A 25739-nucleotide genomic window follows, 5' to 3' on the forward strand; every position below is an offset into this window, starting at 1 on the left:
TAGATTTTCTCAGATATATTATATTATATACACCACAGTTTTAAGCCTTTTCTGTGATATCAATATGACAGCCAATATAATAATAATAATAATCATAAAATATTTAAGGTGTTATTATGATAAAAAATTCAAATAATAACATTTCTATGGGAAAAAACAACAGCATCTTTGTCGTGCTGGTGTGAGAGATGTGAATGGCGTCTGGTGTGCGTCTCAGTCTGTGTCTGTAACAGGAAATCACCTGTAGCAGGAGAAAATCAGGGCGGATGAGCCCCGCACACGAAACGCTTGTGCTGCTTTAACCTTTTCCTAAAGCCCGAATTTGCTGCTGATTAAACGGCGTCAGTGGAAAAGAGAACAATCGAAAATACTTTACAATATATGAAGTCCTCAGCAGGGACTCAAAACCAGCGCCATTAAAACCACTGGTGAGAAATCAACGCTTGAAAACAATTAAACAATTAGGATTTTTAATTATGCTGCCAGGATTTTAATTTATAAGCAAGTCTGCTGTCTTGACTCGTCTTAAAGCAATGTTATTTAGAGAATATGACTGATAATTTTGCAACTGCATCTGTCAGCAGTGGAAGACGAATCATCACATCAACATTATGATCGCTTCAGTCAAACTTCAACATACACTAATGTGATCAATATTTATTCACATTTCTGACAAACTGAACTTTCTAAACTTTTTAAGCTACACTCTAAAAAATGCTGGGTTAAAAACAACCCAAGTTGGGTTAAATATGGACAAACCCAGTGATTGGGTTAAATGTTTGATCAACCTGCTGGGTAGTTTTATTAAACTCAAATATTGTTTAATTAACATTTATTAATATGTTTTATAAATGCATATTTATTAATAAGTTTAATGAATAATAATTAAACAACAAACATTTATTGAATTGCTCATTAATAAATGTTCACTTTTTGATTATTATTGTTGCCTCTAGTAATTATGTGTCTGATTTTTAATTTCCAACATATTTTGGGTTCATTTTAATTCAGTCATATAGTCATTTTTAAACAATAGTTGAGTTAAATAAAACTACCCAGCAGGTTGATCAAACATTTAACCCAATTACTGGGTCAAAACAACCCAATCACTGGATTTGTCAATTTTCAAGCCAGGATTTTTTAGTTTGCATTGCTTTTTTTGCTAATTGTCAGGTTTTAGTGTATATGTGTGTATAATTATGTGTATTATTTGAGTGGTTTTAACTGGACATCAGTACTTAATTTCCTTCCAGCTCATGTTGTTTTGGAGTGACAATAAAAATCATTGAACCCTGAATTAAACAATATGTTTAAATGTTTTAAATGTGCTACTTTAATATCTGCAAATCCCTTAAAATCCTTATGTTCATGGCAGAAATATGCATAAAAACAGAATGAAAGATTTTACCCCTACAGGTTCATAAGACCACTTAACCTCTGTAAAAATCAATCAATCAAAAGCACGTGGCGTGTGGAAAACTGCTGAAAACAGCACAAGTCAGGTACATTTGGACACTTATTAAAGACCGGAAACAATTGTGCTGCATTCATGTGTTTTTATTTTACATATTCAACAAAACTGCTTTTCATACAGAACATTTCCATAAATTCAGAAGAAAAAAAACACATTTTTATGTTTTATATTTTTCATTTGACAAGCATAGTTTGCCCTGAAACGCACCGCAGGATGTTATTGGTGAACTAAAAAAAGCAAGGAGAAAATCTGTAATAAGTGTAAAAAAAAAAAAAAGGAGTAATAAAGGCAGAAAGAGTGAACGCCTGAGGCTGGTGCTCCATTACAACCATCTGATCTCTCAGCTGACAGTGTTAGATTTGGGTGAAATCACTATTCAGGCCAGATGTACCAATCACCTAATGTTTAACTGAATGCAAAACACCGGGTTTTATAAACCGGCACTCATACAGTGCAGTTTTCCTAGAACTTACAAAAAGAATCAGCCAATAAATTAACATCCCAAGCCAAAAACAAAAAAAACATTGGTTTGGTTTGATCCGAGCGTGAGGTCACTGGCGGCCCGTTCTGCTCTCTGATATCTCACTGTTGACCTGCGCAGCTATGCTGGCCGGGATGATGTTCAGATGGAGGTCGTACTGCTGATCCAGGCCGAGGTAGCTGTCGCTCATCAGGTACAGTGTGTAGATACACCTGCAGGAAGATGGACACATTAAGACTGTAGATGCTACAAAGAAATGCCATGAGAGAATCAGCGGCCGGCTCTTACCTTCCCGTCTTCTCCGGCGTGTAGAAGGCCACGGACACGCTGCTGCGGTTGCGAATGAATCCCACGCGTTTGATAGCCAGCAGTTCTTTTTTCTCAACCTCCCCGAGAACCAGAAACCAGCCTTCGTCTTTAGGTTTGGGGAAGCGCGGCGCCTGTGCCCTGCTGTCCTGCTTCCTCTGAAACCAGCAGAATCAACATGAGCTGAAGGGCGATACAGAGAAAAACACTGGCTCTGTGTGTGTGTGTGGACAGACTCACTCTCTGCTGGCCGGCATTGAGGCGGCGCAGGGACACCTGTAGGACGTACTCCTGATCGGCGTGCAGCGGCTGCCAGCTGGACTCGTCCCGGATGTTGGTGACGTTAGATGGGAGCGTGCGCTCCGTCTGCTCCTCACAGCCCTCCCACCAGCCCTTCACGCTCAGACTGACCTCCACCACGGGCAGGTGACTCACATACAGCCATGCCTGACAAAACAACACAATTAGCACCACATAAAGAACATGCTTCTCGCTTTTTTTCTTGAATTTGATCGACATCAGGCAAATTTAGCAGTACTACTTCTGCAAGTTCTGTGAATTACGCCACTGTTCAAAAGCTTGGAATAACTGGAATGAAGTGATTTTACTTCAGAAATCATTCTAATATGCTGATTTGATGCTCAAAAGACATTTCTGATTATTATCAATGTTGTGCTGCACAATATTGTGATACAATAGCATTCCAAATTTTGGGGTAAGAAAGATTAAAAATGACAAAATAATAATTCATTATTCAGTAAGGATGCAATAAATTGATCAAAAGTGACAGTAAAGACATTTATAATATTAAAAATGATTTTGTTAACACTTTACAGTAACTAAGCACTTTTGCAAACAACTAGTTTATAGTTGATTCATAGTTTATAAATTATAGTCTCTAAATTAGCCTGAATACAAATAGTGAGTTCTTCATTTATTGTCACTGTAATTAACAAAATTATAGTTTAATTTGCTCATATGTAAAGAGTTCGATGATGTTTTAATGCTGTTAACAACTTATTAACCAGATAAGTGATGTACAGTATTTAATACAGTAGTAAAGGAGTTGTTAATGGATATTCAGAGCAAATAGTTCTCACTTCAGATTAGGTCACAGAAAATACTACATCGTCATTAATTAAGAGCTTTAAATCAACCTTTAATTGCATTAATATTAAGTGTTCTTAAAATGTTTACAAATTGAGCATAAATGTGCATCAACTCACTTTACACAAACATTTCTTTACTATTAACACTTTACAATAATGTTCATTAGTTAAACTTTAGTTAATGTATTAACTAACATGAACTAACCATGAGCAATACATTTGTTACTAATCTTAGTTAACGTTAGTTAATGAAAATACAGTTGCTCATTGTTTGTTCATGTTAGTTCACAGTGCATTAACTAATGTTAACCAGATTTTAATACTGTATTAGTAAATGTTGAAATTAACATTACCAAAGATTTATAAATGCTGTAGAAGTGCAGTTCATTATTAGTTCATGTTAACTAATGAACCTTATTGTAAAGTGTTACTGAATAACTTTTTAATGTTTTCATGAACCATTTTCAGCTCTGGTTTAAAATAAGACTGGAATCATTGAATCTATGCAGATATTCATGCACAACATTTATGAATATGTTTGGATACATGCTAAATGTACAATACAGCAATAGAAATGTAAAATATTCACAAATATATATATATATATATATATATATATATATATATATATATATATATATATATATATATATATATATATATATATATATATATATATATATATACAGTACAGTCCAAAAGTTTGGAACCACTAAGATTTTTAATGTTTTTAAAAGAAGTTTCGTCTGCTCACCAAGGCCACATTTATTTAATTAAAAATACAGTAAAAAAACAGTAATATTGTGAAACATTATTACAATTTAAAATAACTGTGTACTATTTAAATATATTTGACAAAGTAATTTATTCCTGTGATGCAAAGCTGAATTTTCAGCATCGTTACTCCAGTCTTCAGTGTCACATGATCCTTCAGAAATCATTCTAATATGATGATCTGCTGCTCAAGAAACATTTATGATTATTTTCAATGTTGAAAACAGTTGTGTACTTTTTTTTTCAGGATTCCTTGATGAATAGAAAGTTCAAAAGAACAGCATTTATCTGAAATACAAAGCTTCTGTAGCATTATACACTACCGTTCAAAAGTTTGGGATCAGTAAGAATTTGTATTTTTATTTTTTTGAAAAGAAATTAAAGAAATGAATACTTTTATTCAGCAAGGATGCATTAAATCAATCAAAAGTGGCAGTAAAGACATTTATAATGTTACAAAAGATTAGATTTCAGATAAACACTGTTCTTTTGAACTTTCTATTCATCAAATAATCCTGAAAAAAAATATTGTACACAAATATTTTGTACAATTGTACACATTAAATGTTTCATGATCATCAAATCATCATATTAGAATGATTTCTGAAGGATCATGTGACACTGAAGACTGGAGTAATGATGCTGAAAATTCAGCTTTGCCATCACAGGAATAAATTACACTTTACTATATATTCACACAGAAAACAGCTGATTTACATTGGAATAATATTTCTCTTTTTTACTGTATTGTTGATCAAATAAATGAGCAGAAGTACATAGAAATACAGTAGAATATGAAATAAACCGTAAGCACTCTTCAGCTCATCACTCAACAACTGGACTAAAAGAAGACACGAGGAATACGGCCAAGAGAGCGACAGGAAGCGTGGAGGGCGTTCTCTCGCCGTGGCTCTGTTAGCATTAGACACATGGTGAAAAAACGCTGTAGATCACCCTGCCACAGCTATTTATGCAAGGATTACGCTTCCTCAGTGAATGAGACGAGGACGCGGCGGCGCATGTGCTTATTTAATTAGCAGGGCCGAGAGGAAGGGGGGTTCGCTGGAATACTGATGGGGAACAGGCGCTGGGCTCGACGCTGGGCGCGGACGCTCGCATTACCGCTGCAATTAGCACTTAGATTGGAGCTCTAAACCCTCTCATTTGGGAGGTAATTGGAGATCTCGGTGCTACCTGAGACCACCGTGACCGTCTGCCGCTCGCTGCAAATCACACGCCGCCGCCCGACGCCTGAGGAATCGGAATTTATTTGAATGTTTATGTTGTTAAGAGGTGATTCATCTCCACTAAAGTATATTCTGCTCCGACGGTGTGGAGAAATGCGGTAGGTGTCTTCCTAACGCTGTTTACTCTGAGTAAGATGACCCACCTGAGAGATCTGATTGGGCTGCAGCACCTCCTTCACCATCGACGTGAAGTTGTCCTCTTTCCCGTCGCAGGCGGCTATCAGCTCGGGAAGCCCCTCGATTGGTCCTTGAAAGCCCCGTCCGCCCCTCGCGGCTCTGCCGCTCCACCTCCTGTCGAAGGAAAAGACGGTCACGTGACGCTACCTTCAATCACGCAAGGGTTGGCTGAGCTCTGTTTCCTGCTGTCACAGCATGATGGATCCTGCCTGGCCTGATCCCTCTCTTACCATTTTTATTGTGTTTCCACCAAATTACACTCGCCGCGGGACACGGCCGCACCGAAATGCGTTACGGGCGAGAGAAAACCCAACGCCGATGATGCTAGCGTGTGCATGTGAGAGGCAGTTTGAGGGCTGATGAGTGATGCTGATGGTGTTTGCGGAGTTAGATAAGAGATGGCGGCGGGATTAGATGCTAAGCCACGTTACACTGTCGTGATCAGCCAGCCACAGGTGAGAAGCGCTGCGCCCCTTTAACGCCGCTGACGGGAAGTGAACACTCGCCTCTCTCTGTGACAACGTGTTAGGATGCGCTCAGGCTCGGGCGAGCGGAAAACGCACGGGTGGAGGAGGAGAGGAGAAAGTAAAGACTGCTCTGAAATAGTCAATAAGGTTGCCAGTGTGATACAAAAGAGGGAAAAATTGCATGTTTCATATATCTGTAAGATTTTGGTCATACTGCACTAAAAAAAGCTGGGTTAAAAACAACTTTAGTTGGGTTGAAAATGGACAAACTCAGTGGTTGGGTTAAATGTTTGATCAACCTGCTGGGTAGTTTTATTTAACTCAACTATTGATTAAAAATGACTGTATCACTTGCTTAAAATTAACCCAACGTATGCTGGAAATGAACATGTATTAAATTGCTTATTAATAAATTATTATTAGTAATTATTTGTCTGATTTTTAATTTCCAACCTATTTTGGGTTCATTTTAAGCCAACCATATAGTCATTTTTAATCAATAGTTGAGTTGAATAAAACTGCCCAGCACATTAGGCAAACATTTAACCCAACTATCACTGGGTTTGTCCATTTTCAACCCAACTTGGGTTGTTTTTAACCCAGCATGTTTTTTTTAGTGTTCTACAGCAACATGTTGAACTGAAAGTTGCTTATCACATTCTATTGGTTTTTCTGGTTAGCCATACAGCAGGTGTCTCCATGTGACTGATGCTGTAGGGATAAGACTGAGCTGCAAACATGAAATCTGTGAGGCAAAACAACCTGACGCTGACAGCAGAACAATGGAAGGCCACACAGATGCTGTGGTCACAGCTGTCCTCAGGAGCACCTTTGATCGAACCTTGTGACCACTTCATCAGCTGTGCAGCAGGAATGGACTTGCATCTCATAGCTTGAGCTGGATCACAAGCTCTTTGTGCACCAGAGCAGGGGTTCGCAAACTTTTTGGGACCAGGGACCTCTTATAGGGTAGAACATTTTCTAAGGACACCCTCATAATTATATCAGTGATTAATGTGGGTGGGATTAATGAACACTTTATTTTAGGGTCTTTAAACTAGTTGCTTATTAGTATGCATATAACTAGAATATTGGCTATTTATTAGTACTTATTAAGCAAAATGTAATGCCTTATTCTGCATGATCCTTATTCTATATTCTTAATCCTACCCTAAACTACCTTACTAACTATTAATAAGCAGTAATTAGGATTTTTTTTTTTTTTTTGAGGGAAAAATCATAGTTAATAGTTTATATGTGTTCCCTATACTAAAGTGTTACCATTGACACAATGTGCTTGTTTCATTGGCGCAAAATGGCCCCATCTGTAAATATGCACTTTTAAAAGTGCAGTATGTAATAATTTTGTCTGCCAGAGGTCACTAGAACCCTATTCAATACAAAGGCGTAGCTTGATGACACCAAGTTTGAGCGTGGAATCTTGGGACATGTGATCTCCACCTCAACAGACAGTGGAATAGAATAAGGATTGGACTCGGGCAGAAATCATGTTCATGGATGTGATTATTAACATTACTGTAGTATGAAGCAGAGCAGGAGCGAGTGTTGTGGAGCTGAACGAGGAGCTGGAGCGATTGATCAACACACGCCTCACGAGCAGCGGGACTTTTATTATGACACAGTCGCCGGCACCGCTTCCGCTTTTCCGGTCATGAGTATGAGGTAACGCAGCTCTGTTTATCATATTAGATACATTTGAGAGTGTTGAAAATGATGTTATAACGTTACTCTGTGCGTTCGCTCAGCGGCTGCTGTGAGACACTGTTACACACTGCAGTAAGATAGATCGATTTTACAATATCAGATTAAATGCTGGATGATTGTGTTGATAAATGGCATGCAATTAATTTTAAAACGTATTGTATGATGGAGAAAATGCTGTATTACTGTTACTAAAAATAAAGCTGCATCTGATTATGCTATGTTAGATACTTCACAAAATAGTGTTTTTCTCTGAGGCATGGTAAAGCATGGTACGTGCAACAAATCAAGAAAATTAGATTTAAACAATAAGAGTAAATGTGTTGAGCTATATAACAATAATTAGTTTTCTGTCTATAAATATATCCAAACAGTTGTTCACTTGTCTATTAAAACATGTAAATATTAAAGCGTCTTTGGTGTTTCCATGGTTTCTACAAAATAAAACCGGAAACCGAGGGTAACGCGAGGTATGACGACATTGACAGGCGACTCCTCACACGTCCTGGAGCCTTGGTTAAAATTGCAATTTTCTCACGATTTACAAATAGTTGCAAACATTTGGGATATTGTAAGTACTCAAGTGAGTACCTTTAAAATTAAACCTTTAAATAATACATAATTTTCCGGAAAATAAGTAAAAAATAAAAAATAAATAAATACCACTAAATAAATGTTTACAAATATTATAAACATGTATTTTATTTCCACTCGACAGCAAAACCTTTAAATGTAATGGTTTTCAGAACAAAACAAGAATGAAAAATATAAGCAGTCTATAAAATAAACAAAAATAGCCTAATAGTGGCAATTCATTAAAAACAATATTTATTTTACAGCTTAAACAAATTTATTTAAAGTGAAACTGAAACTTGCACTGGGCTTCTCTCTCATTCAGCAAAAATCCAAATGTTTCCATATTCGCATGTATTTGGATGCTAAACTGTTATTTATTATGTAAACAAACATCCTTTACATGCGCAAAAATGTGTTGGGGATATCAGTGCGACGATATGGCAGTGGTCATTTAAATCCTGAGCCAAATAACTTTTTCTCTGTTTGGATGACTACATGATTAGTTTGAATGATGAGTAGAGTGTGATATACATTTAGAAATGCTAGAACTGATATGTTGTTTGTGTGTGCGATCACTTGGGTTTTTTCCCTTATAGAAGCTGAAACAACTTAAAATTCTCAGTCATTTATGGTCATACAGATAAGAGTAAGACATCATTCAAAACTGGTGGTCTATTTTGGTGTACATTCATTCGTAAAATAAAGAAAACAAACAGGATCTGCTGCCGTCCGGTCTCTGTGAACTTCTTTCTGGAGCACGTCACAAAAATGAACCAAAACACAGGAAATACTTGTAGCATAGATGTGAGAAATATGTCTATAAAAACCAGTAAGCGCCTGTAAGCATTTGATTGACCCCACTTTGAGAAGCACTGCACTAGACGCATCAAGCAGTGACATTTTCTATAGACGCACACACAGAATATTGAAAATCCTTTCTCCTGGTTAACGTGAAAAGATGCAACGGACCAAGTACATGACTTTCAGAAGTATGTGTACCTGAAGACATAGAGATCCTGCTTTTCAATGTGAGGAAGTGTGAGCAGGGAGGAGTCGTGGAGCCACCTGGCCTGAACGATCATCTGTACAAGGTTGCAGACGCTAAGCGCAGACACGAGCCATCCTTCGTTCGCCACCACATCCAGCATCGCCTGCAGAGACAACAGCAGCAAAACGACACATGCATCAGCGTTCAACAGTTTGAGGACAGAACGATTTTTTAAAAAAAATTGAACAATTGAAGACATTTGGCATTATTCTTCTTTAAAGGGGTCATGAACTGAAAATTCAAAATTCCCCTGATCTTTTGACAGTTAAGAGGTAGTTGTACTATACAAATATCCTGTAAGTTTCAAAACTCAAAAACTAAGTTAAACTAAGGAATTATGATGTCATTTCGGTGCCGCGAAAGACCGACGCCTATTTCTACATCATCGCGTCCTTGGCGCCGCCCACTGGCGCATTAGTCAATAGTGAAATGAGAAGGAAAGAAGATTGATTCAGGATGACTGGACTAAAAATAACATTGCCTTCCAAAGGATCCTAATGCTAGAAACGTTTTTTTTTTTTCCATCTATGTGAAAAATGGCAGCAGAGCATCATGTGTTTGTGTTCGGTACATTTCACTGTGGATTATTTGGTAATTCAGTCACAATTTTGGTGCAGGATTTGCAAACAGACTTTTATGATATGGATTCGTCAGCAACGCCACATCAAGTAAGTAAAAGTGTTCATTCTAACGCCTGATCTGTGATTTCTGATGTGTAATTATTCAAGTTCAGACTAAAGCTGTTTATGCATCAGTAAATCAAACCAGTGACTAAACGCTCAACTTCACATTGTTTCTCTTAGTAGGATTAAAATAATCTGTTATATAAATTGTGACTTATATTATATAAAGAAAGCAATCAAAGAACGCTCCCTTTACAATCGCTGGAGCTGTCAATCAAACCTGTTATAATCAGTGACACTTTCACACTGCATAATGAACCTTGCTGTATTTACACCATGTTTGCATTGTTAGTTATGGTGAAAGCGTTTGTGAAAATGCACCTTTCACGATTCATTAATCTTGACAACCGTAAATAGTACAGATATTCGAGAGGTTTCCACATGCAACACTTATTTCCATATGCAAAGATATCAGCCAATCACAGCAGTGGGCGTTTACACTGAAGTCTCACAGCAGACACGCCCCTTAAAACAGAGGACTGAGATCAGGGTAGAAAATGGTCATTTATTTGTAAATTATGACAATTATTGATGTAAAAAAACATTATAAGTGCACCTCAGGAAACATTATTAAAAAAAACAAAATGCAGTTCATGACCCCTTTAAATATATTCATATTTTGAGATAAACTACATGATGCTGAGATTGAGTACAAACACTAACTGTGTGATATTAGACCATTATAAATATCAATGAATACTATTGTTCTGTCTTTATTTATACGCCAGCCCGTCGTCTATATCTCCTCGGCCTCTTTGTGGTTCTGTCACTCTCTCTTCCTCGATCTAAGGTTAAAGTCTGCTGAGCTCAGCTGCGCTAACAAACTTAATTAATCAGAAAGTCATTTCCTCTGTAACTATGAGTAAAAAGCACCTGAAGAGCACCGGAGAGCCCTGCAAGTTAATCAAAATGCTAATGCACTACAAATTAAAGTTGTGATTAACATTTCACAGTAGCTGCTTGAGTAAATTGAGGACAGCAACAGGATGATATGACAAACCTTTCCGGAAGGAGAGACAGACAGACACCAACTGAGGAAATAACAGTAATACAGGTAGCTAAATTAAAGCTGGACCAATAAATAACAGAGGACTGAAAATAAACAAGGACAGTTGACTAGTTATCCAAAAACTGATTCGTTGTAGAGGTGGGCGATATACCGGTAGACACGATTAACTGGTAGAAATTTGTCAACCGATGGAGGTTTTGTAGTGTCGTCTCTATCGTGGTTAGGTTTACGTGACGCTACTGTGCTGTGAGGTCATGGAAGCTTTATTTGCATACATTTTTAAGCATTGCATTTAAAACCAAATGATTTTAAACCGCTGAAACGCAAATGATCAGCGAAAGAGAACTCATTTCGCTATATGCACATGTATTGATATTAATAAATATTATTAAAATTATAAGAACTAAAAGCCTCTAAAAGGACACTGTGAGCAATCTGTAGGTCAGTTTCTTTCTAAGGTCTGATGATATTGGGAACATGACTGTAAACCAGCCCACTGATACACAGCTTCTGCAAGACAATTAGCTGTTCTAAAAACCCACTGAATATTTATATCATTACTCCATCAACGATGCCTGACAGGTCTGTTTACAATTCAATTGTAAAACATTGCTAATTTTAAAAGATGATATAACATGAAACATGTCAAACCTGTCAAAACATATTATAATTCTGGACGCAAAGTTTGCAGATAAAACATATATTGTTCATGCAATTTACACTACTGTTCAAAAGTATGTGGTTTGTAAGTTTTTTATTTTTGTTTTTGAAAGAAATTAATACTTTTTTTTCAGTAAGGATGCTAGAAAATGATCAAAAGTGACAGTAAAGACATTTATTAGAAACATATTTGTTACAAAAGATTCTATTTCAAATAAATGATGTTCTTTTGAACCTTCTATTTTTCCTCAAATAATTCTGAAAACAAATGTATCAATTTCCACAAAAAAAATATTTCACAGCACAACTGTTTTCAACACTGATAATAATCATAAATGCTTCTTGAGCAGCAAATCATCATATCAGAATGATTTCTGAAGGAACACTGAAGACTGGAGTAATGATGCTGAAAATTCAGCTTTGATCACAGGAATAAATTACATTTTACTATATATTCACATAGAAAACTATGATTGCTTGTTTCCGCCATGAAATAAAAAAAAAATAAAAAAAAAGGTAATTGCGACTTTTTGTCTCACAATTCTGACTTTTTTTTTCTCAGAATTGCAAATTATAAAGTCAGAATTGTGAGACAAACTCACAAATGCGTGTTATATTGTGCAATTGTGAGGGAAAAAAAGTTTTTTTTCTGACTTTATAACTCGCAACTGGGTAAACTGCGACTTTATATCTCACAATTCTGACTTTATTGCGAGTTTAAATCTAGTAATTCTGAGAAAAAAGTCAGATTGTGTGATAAAAAGGTCGCAATTACCCTTTTTATTTTTTTAGTGGGGGAAACAAGCTTTCATAGAAAACAGCTATTTTCAATTTTAATAATATTTCTCAATATTACAGCTTTTCCGGTATTTTTGCTCAAATAAATGTAGCCTTGGTGAGCAGAAGAGACTTTTGTAATAACTGTGATAGTCTATAATTCATGGCAAGTACACAGAGAGAGCAAATAAACATTCAAAAGTAATCAGCCCGGCTGGGCATGATGGGAAGGGTTAATTCTCTGACATCACAGCAGGATGAGCTCAGCTGTGTAAGAGACCGGCTGCTATGAAGGCACGGGGCTGCCAGCAACACTGTCACAGCAGGAACCCAGAAAAGTAACCACATCATGAAGAGGCATAGCCAATCACTCCCAGACACACACGGAGCGGCCGTAGAGAATCACCAGCGCTGGCAGAGCCGGACCGCCAGCGTGGACAATCTGTCCAGTGCCCGGCCAGAGAAAATCAAGTGCGGTCTCAGGCACAGCCAATTGCAAACAGATTCGAAGGTGTGCCATCAGGCATGAACAATCAACATCAGGTTGTTTGGCTGGATCAGGCAGCGCAGGCTCTGTTTTATGGCCGCCCCTGAGGCCAGTGTTTTATGGCGCTCCAAACGACCTCACAGCCGAATATCCATAAATCATATCCACACTTCAGACACTCTGTGCTCAGTGTGTTGCACTGCGAGTCTGTTTGCACACGCCAGAATAACACGGGACGGCAGGGCGGCATTACGATGCTGTCTTAAGAAAGAGCGAGCACACACACACACACACACACAATATTCAACAATAATAGTAATAATAAATAGGGTTGTAAATGTCTAAAAAGGACATATATCTTCTAAAGCAGATACTGTTTTGCTATTACTTCTTGCTCAAATACTTAACAAGTATTCAGTTTTCAACACCAGAGTCTGATATTAATGCTGAAATACACTCTACACTTCTGCTCACCAAGACTGCATTTATAAATACAGTATAAACAGTGAAATATTATTCCAGTGTAAATCAGCTGTTTTCTATGTGAATATATAGTAAAGTGTAATTTATTCCTGTGATCAAAGCTGAATTACTCCAGTCTTCAGTGTCACATGATCCTTCAGAAATCATTCTGATATGATGATTTGATGCTCAAGAAACATTTATGATTATTATCAATGTTGAAAACAGTTAGTTTTTTGTGGAAACCGAGATGCATTTTGTAGGATTCTTTGATGAACAAAGTTCAAAAGAACAGCCGTTCGTTTTTGTTGATTTTTTGTTAAAGGGTGGTATAATGCCACTTCTACGAGATGTAATAGTCTCTGATGTATTAAAATAAGTCAAACTGAAATTTGAGTATGTAAAGTTACAATTTTGAAAATGTATGCTTTTTCGATATTTTTTTTCTGGCAATACTTGAACCTGATGGGCAAAGAAAGGAAAAATCAGTCCCTTCACGAAAGCGTTATACTAGCTGGACACCTCATGGAAGAATGCCACACGGAGTCGACCGACATGGAGATTATTAATCTTGAGACAGAAAACGGTGCCAATGAAGAGGTTCTTGTGAGGTCTATTTGCTCTACTCCATCCAAGAATCTTGTGAGATCAAAAGGCATGAACGAAGTTTTCTTATTTACACTCCTTGACGCGATTCAGAAGATGATACACACGACAAGGTGATCTCCATTGATAAAACGCTGCGGAAAACTCAACAAACTGTCTGAAAAAGTCTCTCAGATGAGTGAAGAGGTCAAGATGCACGCTGTCAAGGTCGTTCAACTTGAAAAGGAGATTAAGGAATTGCGAGTTGAAAACGTAAGCCTGAAAGAAAGCCTCGATGAAATGCAACGGTACTCACGGAGATTGAATCTCAAGCTACACGGGGTCCCAGAGCGCGACGGTGAAGATGCACAACAATCGACATCCTAAGAAAGATGGTCCCTAGTATCCAGAACAAGTTGGATGATGTAGATGAAAGGAGATCTGACGGAGCACCTCGTAACATCATCATGCGTTTCACCATGCGAACCTACAGAGACATGGTATGGCGTTCTGCGAAAGACTCTCGCTATCTAAAAGAAAACAAGCTTCGGATCAAGGAGGCGCTGATCAAACATGATGCTGAGGCTAGGGCCAAATTATGACCGCTGGTCAAGAAGGCTCGTGAGGGAGGGAAGAAGGTTTCATGGAAGGGTCCCCATGCTTTTGTCGCTGGGAAAAAACTTGAACTTTACCCTTGAGATGTACAATGTACTGTTTTATATTCGCAGATTACCTTCATAGAGCAACTCAATTTGAATTTAACTCGAGAATTGCGCATTAACATTTTTTGAAGTTTCGCTGACTGCCCTGTGTTCTTCTCACGAGTTGCACTTGATCAATTTCTTTACAAAAGAGCATTCCAATTGAATGTTTCATTTGTGCTCGGACAGACTAATTTCTTTATTTGCAGACTACCTTCATTGAGCATCTGCAGTCGAACTTGACTCCTGTGCTGTGCATGGACAAACGAATTGCTTTATGGAGCAACGTGAACGTTTTGTGCTCTGTTGCGGTTCCTTCTTCATAAGTAAGTAATGCCCTCCTATAAGTTGCACTTTTGCCTAAGTTATAGGGTGTGTTAGCTTTAACTACCTCTTTGTCAACGCAGGTTTACAGCGGTAAGCTTTAAAACCTTTGTGTGTTCTTATTCAAGTTACTCTTTCCTGTTTTATTTTTTCTTTCTCCTATGCAAATGCAAGATTTGGAGTTTAACTCTTATCTCGTTAAACACTTGAGAGATCTTACTGTAGAAGAATGAATGCGGACTTGATACTGTTACAAGAAACTCATTCCTGTGAGTGATGTTTGTTTCTGGAGATCACAGTGTGGTGATAACGCTTACTTTAGTCACAGATCTAACCACTCCACTGGGGTTCTCACTTTGATTAACACATTTAAAGGAGATATTGTTGAATCGTTGATTTTCAACAGAAGTGAAAGAAGTGCATTTTAAAAATGTGCATAATGTATACCCTTGTGTTGAGATTTTGTGATGTAGCTGATATATATGCACCTTCTGTAAAAAAGAAAGTGAAGATATTTGTCATTTATGTTTCTCATGTAATGTTTCATCACTTTTCTGGAAAGATTTGAGCTCCTATTGTTTTTCTAAAGTTAATATGAACTGTAATTTACACATGAAGGATGTTGTTTGCTTTTTTGAAAAACAAAACAAATCTTTAGAATTCACTTTCTTATCCTTGTGGTAAAATCCTATTTTCACAAACAAAGGTTTCTTAAGAAAATACCTACTTTTATACATTTCTTATGTGAAGTAGAACATTTAATCAAATCACTAAGAGTAATTAAAAACAAAAAATGTATTTCTTTTTTGAAGAGATATGATGAGATCTTTCTTTCATGTACAGTGATTAATACTTGTTTTGATTTTTTTTGTATGTTTTTAATCCTCTTTTCTTTATTTGTTCTGTTCCTGCATTTCTTTATTTTTTTAAAAAAAAAAGCTATTTAAATGCATCTTTCTCTTTTAACAGTCATTGTCAACTTTTTTTTCTCTTCTCTTCCATATGTTCAGATGACATTGGATGTATTGTTGATACATTTTGTGTAATGTAAAAAAAGAAAGAAAGACAAAAAGTAGTCCCTACCAGCCGTTTGTTGTAGTCCTTAAACAGAGAATTCTGTATATGAAAATATCTCTCTTTGCATTGAACTTTGAGCGTCGTAACTTTGCAGATGTTGTTTATGATCAAACAGCAACATTACACACTAACTAAAGGTAAAGAAGTCAAATCATAATCAAGGACCCCTTTAAAGATCTTTACTGATCAATTTAATGTGACCATGTTAAATGTGTCAATAAAAACTATAATTACTGATACAACCTTTTTTTCAAGGAATGCACTCGTTTGTTTACAGTTTGACATTTTTATTTCACAATCTGAGGTAAGTTAGATTTAGAGCAATTTTAAAAACTAATTATATAAAGTTTTTTTTTGTAAGGCAAGTGGTTAAACTAAATTAATCTTCATTTTAAACATATATTTTTGGTTAAACTTAATACAAGTTTTTTAGTTATTTCAGTACAAATATATTAAGGAGATTTCAATATATTCTAGTCTGATATTCTGAGTAAATGCAATTTGTATTTGACATTCAGTTATTTCCCTTTCCTCAAAAACACATAAAATAACACTTCATTTCAATATTTACTCTCCCGATCCAGCCATTTGCAAAGCATGCTGGGAACTAAAAATCCTCCGCCCAGTTTCAGTTAATGCAACAAAAATCATTCATCTGATCCCAACACAAAAGGATTAAGTAAACCTCCATTTTAAATATATTTAAGAGGATTGAAAACAACAAAATTAAGTTAGGACAAAATGTGTTGCTTTAGCTCATTTTAATTAAGCACTTTGAACAAGCAGCAAAGATATATATATATTTTTTTCAATGTTTAGAATCCTGAAGAATTTTTGGAAAATTTTATGGAGAAAATGAATAAGAAAAACAGTTCCGGAAAAGTCTGTTCTTAATGTTGACTAACGATAGGCCGATGTTTCGGACTGATTAATCACACAATATTTTTGCCTTTCTAAGGTTATCAGCACTGACTAATAACTGCAGCATTTGGCTGACTAACAGAAGCGTGTCTTTTCCAAAATCTCCTAAACATCCTGTCAGTTTTCAGTTATTTTTTTTATTATTTATTTTGAGTTTATATTGCCATCAACTAATGTATGTTAACTGTTATTGTGTAAATCGCTAAATACACACTGCTGTTCAGAAGCTTGGCGTCAGCAAATCTATGTATTTTTATTAATATTGCAGTGGTTTAATTTGATTATGTACTCATTTCATTGCGTATGCAAGACAGCACATGCAGAGCGACACTCTCTTCTGATTGGCTGTGAATACGACTCATTTTTTGGCGTCTCGCAGAAATGTGGTGTCTAGTGTGGACATACAAATGACTTCGTCGTTATATATAATTATACATAAACACACACCTGGCAGATGCGGATGGCGTTGTCCAGCGCGGTCTTGGTGTCGGTGCCGTAGTCGCTGCAGGGCAGCTGTGCGCGGCTGAAGTGGGCCTGCATCAGCAGGTGTGTCTTGGTGTGTGCGCTGTCATAGGAGTGAGGGTTGACCGGTAGGGGCAGCCGCTGGGCCAGCTCGCTGTTCAGCTGGTCCTCGTTGTGACGTACGGGGAGCTCGGCGTACTCCTCTGCTTCCTGTGAACACACACACAGCATCCGCTGAACAAACTCGCTTCAAAGTCACCCGCTATTAATAAGAAGATTTAAACTTTTACGATATTTTGACTATTGCACGACTGTAAAAGTAACTAACTGAAAAACTACAAAGTAACTTCTACAATAAAGCCTGGTCATATTGCGCACACTTTATCAGAGGATGTTATTCATAATTTCATCAAAATGTCCTAACATTCTCTGTCTCTTCAGCTTCGGACGATGTTAACCATCCCTCTTCTTTTTCAATCTCTTCTCTCCAGTCATCTGTCAAACAGCAATCATTTTCACTATCATATCAACTGCTGATGCTTTTTTCCAATGATTATCATGTCTTTATCAAAAAAACATTGCATTATGGAGTGCCAAATCTCTTAATGAAGAGGATATTTCGGGAAGCACTGAGGCATATTCTTCTCTTGCTACATGTCAGTAATACACTGGCATGTTTAAACCTGATCTGAGAGATGTGATGTGAAGTCTGCATCAATATACAGAAGATAAAGAGAGGAAAGTGATCTGTAAACAGAGCTCAAAGTGACCTGGACTGTGTTTCTCAAAAGCGTCGTGAGCTCAGCTGATCGTAGAGACCGCTGGTGCCAATGTTTCTACTCTCTACTGAGGCTTACAATGCTTTTGAGGAACAGCCCAGGTCAGTTTGAGCTCTTTATTTCTGGGAGACATTTACAGAGAAACACTTCACAAGTGTGAGCTGTGTGTGAGTGTGAGTTTGTTGAATGACAACCATAAGAGGTTAAACTAAATATAAACATTGATTTATTGATATCAATTTATTTTATAAGAAGTTTTTCTTTCAACCGTTACTAAATCTTTTTTTTTTTTTATTTGGGGACAATTTTTTACTTTATTGTCAAAATTCCTTCAGAAATTTTTCTTGTGTCCTTGTGTCACAAACAGCCCCCCCACCCAAACAAAAAAACATAAGAGCCACATATTTTATCCCACACATTACACATAACTTTAAATTGTAGTTAAGACTACTTTAAAACCCTTTACTGGTTGTATTTATTTTTAACTGAATTATAATAATAATAAAATAATACAAATAATAATAATTCATAAACATATTAAAAACGATACTTTTACGGTATTAACACTTCAATAATTTACTTAACATTATTTAACATTAATTATTTAACAAATAAATACATTTTATATAAATACATTTTTTTTAAATTTAAATAAAATATTAATAAGATATACAAATAAGATTTATTTATTTATTAAGATGTATTTGATTTTGTATTATTTGAAAAGAGTTCAAATAATGTTACATTTCCAGTGCCATAATTTCATTGAACGTTCTAATTTTTGCAGTAACAGGGTGGTGCTCAAACTGCAGGATATTTATATTCATGCATTTGATCTAAAACAACTTACAATGCATTGCAAGACTATACTTGTTGGACTTAATATAGCTTTCATCAGCGCATTCATCTGGGAGTCAAAGTTGTTGTTTTTTTTCAACCCTGTTACTAAATCTCAGGATCTGTTTTTCTTTTTTCTTTCTTTAATTTAGGGAATAAATTTTTCACTTTATTGTCAGAATTTCTTCAGAAATTTTGTCTTGTGTCACAAAAACATAACAAGAGCTACATATTTTATCCCAAACATTACAAATAGCTTTAAACTTAAGACTACTTTAAAACCTTAATTGGTTTTGCTTTTTAATTTTCTAACTGAATTCTAATTAAATAAATAAAAAATGATACATTTATGACATTAACACTTAAAAATTTACTTATATTTTCCATACATTCGATAAAAAAAGATAGTTTGCCATACAATAAGTGTAATAACAGGGTGGAATGGTTAAGCTTGATGAATGCAGTCAACACTAGAATTATGATTCTGTATTATTTGAAAAGAGTCCAAATAATGTTACTTCTCGAGTGCCATAATTTCATTGAACGTTCTAATTTTTGTAAAAGGCTGAAAATTAGGCCGTAACAGGGTGGTGCTCAAACTGCAGGATATTTATATTCATGCATTTGATCTAAAACAACTTATAACGCATTAAAGGAATATACTTGTTGGAATTAATGTACCTTTCATCAGCACATTCATCTGGGAGTCAAACACACAACTTCTGTGTTGATATCTCCACACTCAACCACCTGAGCTGCTGGACACACTAAAGTCTTCATTTAACAGTTTATAGCTTTGTTGTATCGTTTTAATTGCCGGTTACAATCGAGAAGGTCAAGACCGCGGTGGTGGGACGAGGGGGAGCTCCTGGAGCTGTGAGGGCCGGCTTGACTCGCTGTCTCATTATGAACCGCTCCACAGTAATTAGAGGACAATAAGGGTGAGTGAGGGGCTGATGGGGGAGGCGTCATGCAGAGGGGTCATTTGTTGCTATTGAATGACTGGTTAGAGTGAAAATGGGGGTTCTGCCCACCTCATGTCACGCTTTTGTTAAGCGACCGGTGCGAGCGTTAGACAGCGAGATGTAATGAGCGAGTGGTAAGTGGATAATCAAGCGGGAAACATGTAACTGTGAGGATCAGTGATTCATCCCTGCTGCCTCGGGCGTCATTACCACATTAACATGTGCTCTTTTCCTATTACTGACACACAAACACGGCGACATTAACATTCACAGACATGACTCGGAGCTCCTCTCCTCTCTCAGACCTTCTATATTTCGAGCAGAATCAGTCGTGGCGATGTCTTTATCATCAGGTCATCTAAGACGGCCTCTGGCAGCTTGTTTGCCCAGGTCATGCTGCGGTCACGGTCTCTGATGTCTGATTTTCTCTTTCATTCTTTTAGGAAGGTTATGAATAAATCTTGAGAATGACTCTGTAAAAACGTCTTCTTTTACAATTATAACTAAAGAGCAACTAATCTTGCACTAAATTAACCTTTAATAGGACTTCATCCTTTTTTGGAGTTTTTTAAAAGCTGATATCTTTAAGAAATAATAAAAGGAATCAGACGGGCAGTAAAATCCAGAGAGCATAAAGTTATAAAAGAACATGAAATGAATCTACATGTTCTATATATGTTGAATTGGAAGCCTCAGTTAATAGAAATATGAGCTAACACTTTATTCTAGGGTCTTTTAACTAGTTGCTTATTATCATGCATATTACTAGAATATTGAATATATATAGAATATATTACTATAGAATATATAACAGTTTATTAGTACATATAAAGCACATGATTCTGCATGATCATATTCTACATCCTATAATCCTACCCAATACCTAAACTTAATTACCTTACTAACTATTAATAAGCAGTAATTAGGAGTTTATTGAGGGAAAAGTCGTAGTTAATAGTGAACATGTGTTCCCTATACTAAAGTGTTATCAATTTTTTGATTTTAAGCAAAATCTCAAATTTTGACTGTTTTATGTTATTTTGATGCAAACAACTTTACATTATTTACAGAAAAATTATCAACTGTCCATATAGCTTGCTAATAAGCTCTAGTGAAAAGCATATTACAAACATTTCAACAGCACAATATATTTTAGGGCTTTTATGTAGAAACTTGAATTTCAGCTGTTTTATTTGTTTATTTATTTTTTGAACTTTTAACTTTCAAACTGTGTCAATGTCATCAATACATTTTATATAATTTATAATTCTTATAAATATTATAATTATACGGAAAAGGATTAGGGCCAAGCAATAATAAAAAATAAAACCATTTCGAGATTAAAGTTGTTAAATTTCGAGAAAAAACTCGTTAAATTTCGAGAAAAAAATCGTAAATTTCGAGAAAAAAGCCGAAATAAAATGTTGAGAATAAATTCGTTAAATTACGAGAAAAAGGTCGAGATAAAATGTTGAAAAAAAACTCGTTAAATTTCGAAAAAAAAGTCGAAATAAAATGTTGAGAAAAACTCGTTAAATTACGAGAAAAAACTTGTTAAATTTCGAGAAAAAGGTCGAAATAAAATGTTGAGAATAAACTCGTTAAATTATGAGAAAAAACTCATTAAATTTCGAGAAAAAGGTCGAAATAAAATGTTGAGAATAAACTCGTTAAATTACGAAAAAAAAACTTGTTAAATTACGAGAAAAAACTGGTTAAATTTCGAGAAAAAGCTCGAAATAAAATGTTGAGAATAAACTCGTTAAATTATGAGAAAAAAATCGTTAAATTACGAGAAAAAACTTGTTAAATTTAGAGAAAAAGGTCAAAATAAAATGTTGAGAATAAACTCGTTAAATTACGAGAAAAAACTTGTTAAATTTCGAGAAAAAGGTCGAAATAAAATGTTGAGAATAAACTCGTTAAATTACGAGAAAAAACTTGTTAAATTTCGAGAAAAAGGTCGAAATAAAATGTTGAGAATAAACTCGTTAAATTACGAGAAAAAACTCGTTAAATTTTGAGAAAAAGGTCGAAATAAAATGTTGAGAATAAACTCGTTAAATTACAAGAAAAAACTTGTTAAATTTCGAGAAAAAGGTCGAAATAAAATGTTGAGAATAAACTCGTTAAATTACGAGAAAAAACTCATTAAATTTCGAGAAAAAGGGCAAAATAAAATGTTGAGAATAAACTTGTTAAATTACGAGAAAAAACTTGTTAAATTTCGAGAAAAAGGTCGAAATAAAATGTTGAGAATAAACTCGTTAAATTACGAGAAAAAACTCATTAAATTTCGAGAAAAAGCTCGAAATAAAATGTTGAGAATAAACTCGTTAAATTATGAGAAAAAAATCGTTAAATTACGAGAAAAAACTCGTTAAATTTCGAGAAAAAGGTCGAAATAAAATGTTGAGAATAAACTCGTTAAATTACAAGAAAAAACTTGTTAAATTTCGAGAAAAAGGTCGAAATAAAATGTTGAGAATAAACTCGTTAAATTACGAGAAAAAACTCGTTAAATTTCGAGAAAAAGGTCGAAATAAAATGTTGAGAATAAACTCGTTAAATTACAAGAAAAAACTTGTTAAATTTCAAGAAAAAGGTCGAAATAAAATGTTGAGAATAAACTCGTTAAATTACGAGAAAAAACTCGTTAAATTTCGAGAAAAAGGTTGAAATAAAATGTTGAGAATAAACTCGTTAAATTACGAGAAAAAACTCGTTAAATTACGAGAATAAATTCGTTAATTTAATGACTTTATTCTCAACATTTTATCTCAACTTTTTTCTCGAAATTTAACAACTTTAATCTCGAGATGGTTTTATTTTTTTATTATTGCTTGGCCCTAATCCTCTTTCATATAATTAACTTAAATTATTTAATCGTGTTAAATAATGTCCAAACCCTGCTTGCGATCTTTAGAGCCGAACATAGTGGACAAAAGTGATGTCTGGAGGAGGTATTTATCCTTAAACTCTCAGAATATGAGAAAAAATATTTGAGATTTTTTATATATTTTAAATATGAAGGAAGAACAAAACACTGAACTTAAAGTATTTATCTGACAAAATTGTTTGGCAAAAATAATGTAAAGTAAAAATAAAAAAATAAAGAAAAACGAAAAGCTGACAGTAAAAAGCAAACAATGACTATAACAATCAGTTATTCATATTTTGTTGGTTCTCTCTTGTTTTTGCATGTGTTCATAATTTCTTTGTATGACAGTCTGGGCAACAAATATGTCACACAATTTGTCATGTTTCATTGAGTTATCATCACAAATAAAACAATCGACCCCAAGCACAACTACACAACATGACTACAACATCTGTAAAGGGTTAGTTCACCCAAAAATGAATGTCTGTCATTAATTACTCCCCCTCATGTCGTTCCACACCCGTAAGACCTTCGTTCATCTTCAGAACACAAATTAAGATATTTTTGATGAAATCCGAGAGGTATATGACTCATCCATAGACAGCAATATAATCAACACTTTATAAAGAATACTTTTTGTGCGCAAAAACAAAACAAAAATAACCACTTTATTCATCAATCTCTTCTCTTCTGTGTCATTCTCATACATTGTTTACGTCCAGTGATTCCAGGTTCATCGTCAAAACGCCGGCTCATTATTGGCCGGCTACTGTGTCAGCATCACACACATGCGTCGTGGTGATCATGTGATCAGCTTTGGCCAATGCTGAGTCGGCATTCGGACGTAAACATGGAAGCTTTACTGTGCTACTGCGTCACCTGCGTAAGATAATGAAGAGATTGTTGAATAAAGTGGTTATTTTTGTTTTGTTTTTGCGCACAGAAAGTATTCTCGTCTCTTCATAACATTAAGGTTGATCCACTGCAGTCACATGACTGTTTTAACGATGTCTTTAGTTCCTTTCTGGACCTTGAAAGTGTTGATTATATTGCTGTCTATGGACAAGTCATATACCTCTCAGATTTCATCAAAAATATCTTAATTTGTGTTCTGAAGATGAACGAAGGTCTTACGGGTGTGGAACGACATGAGGGGGAGTAATTAATGACAGAAATTACATTTTTGGGTGAACTAACCCTTTAACACATTTAAAGAAATATTTAAATAAAGTTCAATAATTTCAATTTTCCTAGCTGGACATCACTTTTGTTCACTACTGTATATGATTTTACAATATTACATTATATAATATTATAAAATCTAATTTTATGAAATATATATTATTATTTTAAATTGTTTTCTGGGTCAAAGCGACTCAAAATGATGGATCAGGTCACATATACTGAACCTTTTTCCCCAAATGGCTTGAAACTAAATAATGAAGATAAATGTTTTGTTATTTTTTACCAAGGGGTCAGTGAAAAGTGCTCAAACTTCAGACAAAAATGTTGCTTGTTCACATCAGAAGGTCAAAACAGAAATGATTTGAGCTGCTTAATCTATTTTTGCAACACTGCTATCAATATTTGGGGACTAAAATTGTCTAAAACTACAAACTGAATCCATTAAATAAACATCACAATTAAATAATAAATCATTTTTCTTAAAAACAAAAAATTAAATGAATTAAAATAAGATTTGTGCCTTTATGGCTTAGATAAAAATGAACGGGACAGCCACGTTTGTGGAGAGTGAAAATATATTTCAGCTCTGTCTCTAATCTCAAATGCTCTGGTCCTAAAAACATGTTTTAACAATATTCTTTGAGAGTTTCCATCAGTTGTGCGCTAGTGTGAGACAGATGTCATGTCACAGGACGTCAGTGGAGTGTGAAAAGCCTTTATGTCTCAATTATGGCTGCGATCAGTGAGAGCGGGGCCGAGAGGGGCGGCACTCTAATGAGGCGGACGTAAAGAGCTGCTAATTTTCACACCAACCCTTAGGGGTGCAATTATGTGTGTGTGTGTGTGTGTGTGTGTGTGTGTGTGTGCGTGCGCTCAGCTGTATCAAGCCACACTGGACTCATGGCATAATCATTAACTGTGTCAGGATGTTGGCCAGTGAAGGTGGTGATGCATTGGTGTTTAAAGTGCACTGTCCCTGAACGCATCAACGAGCAGAAGATGAGAGGACAGTCTGGATCCTTTTAAAATGAATGTTTGCTCACCGACAGGACGGCCAGCAGCTCTTGGACGGGCAGCTCTGGCTTCAGACGCTCTTTGAACATGCGGATGGTCTGGTGTTTCAGGTAATAGTAGGATGCGATGCGGCCGTACGTCAGCGGCTCGATGGTGTGATCGTCCTGAACAAAACAAGACAGTCACTGATTAACACACCACAGGTCAAAATACAGCCATACCGAGGGCAGGTCAAAGATGACATTCCTGCAGCAGAAACTGAGTTCATTTACATGACTTCTGAGACCGCTGCAGTACAGCTACAGAGACACATGCACTGAAACAAAGACTCTCTGAACAAACGCATTAGAGGCTCAAACACAATGTATTTACATGCACAAAAATGTAAAAAAAAAACAAAACAAAAAAAAAACATTGTTTGTTATTAGGACAATTTGTTGTCAATACTCTTAAGTATTGAATATACTAAATATTTAAATCTCCAAAACTTTTGCATCATTAGATATTCAAGTAAGTTGAAACCCAACAATTATAAGTGTAATCTGCCAT

At 35.6% G+C, this 25739-nt stretch overlaps 1 protein-coding gene across 2 annotated transcripts in view; it reads right to left on the reverse strand.

Annotated features, from left to right (window-relative positions):
* Positions 1 to 1542: 1542 nt before the first annotated feature.
* ascc3 (activating signal cointegrator 1 complex subunit 3) overlaps positions 1543 to 25739 on the reverse strand; it is a 242887-nt gene continuing 218690 nt past the window's right edge. For both annotated transcript variants that reach the window (XM_048152789.1, XM_048152790.1), the window contains exons 36-42: positions 25220 to 25354; positions 17515 to 17739; positions 9333 to 9484; positions 5535 to 5682; positions 2502 to 2708; positions 2244 to 2419; positions 1543 to 2167 (exon numbers count right to left, since the gene is read on the reverse strand). In XM_048152789.1, the coding sequence (XP_048008746.1) occupies positions 2026 to 2167; positions 2244 to 2419; positions 2502 to 2708; positions 5535 to 5682; positions 9333 to 9484; positions 17515 to 17739; positions 25220 to 25354 (1185 nt within the window). In that variant the 3' untranslated portion in view covers positions 1543 to 2025. The remainder of the gene's footprint in view (positions 2168 to 2243; positions 2420 to 2501; positions 2709 to 5534; positions 5683 to 9332; positions 9485 to 17514; positions 17740 to 25219; positions 25355 to 25739) is intronic.

Source organism: Megalobrama amblycephala, linkage group LG13 (assembly GCF_018812025.1).
Source record: "Megalobrama amblycephala isolate DHTTF-2021 linkage group LG13, ASM1881202v1, whole genome shotgun sequence".
Lineage (NCBI taxonomy): Eukaryota > Metazoa > Chordata > Actinopteri > Cypriniformes > Xenocyprididae > Megalobrama > Megalobrama amblycephala.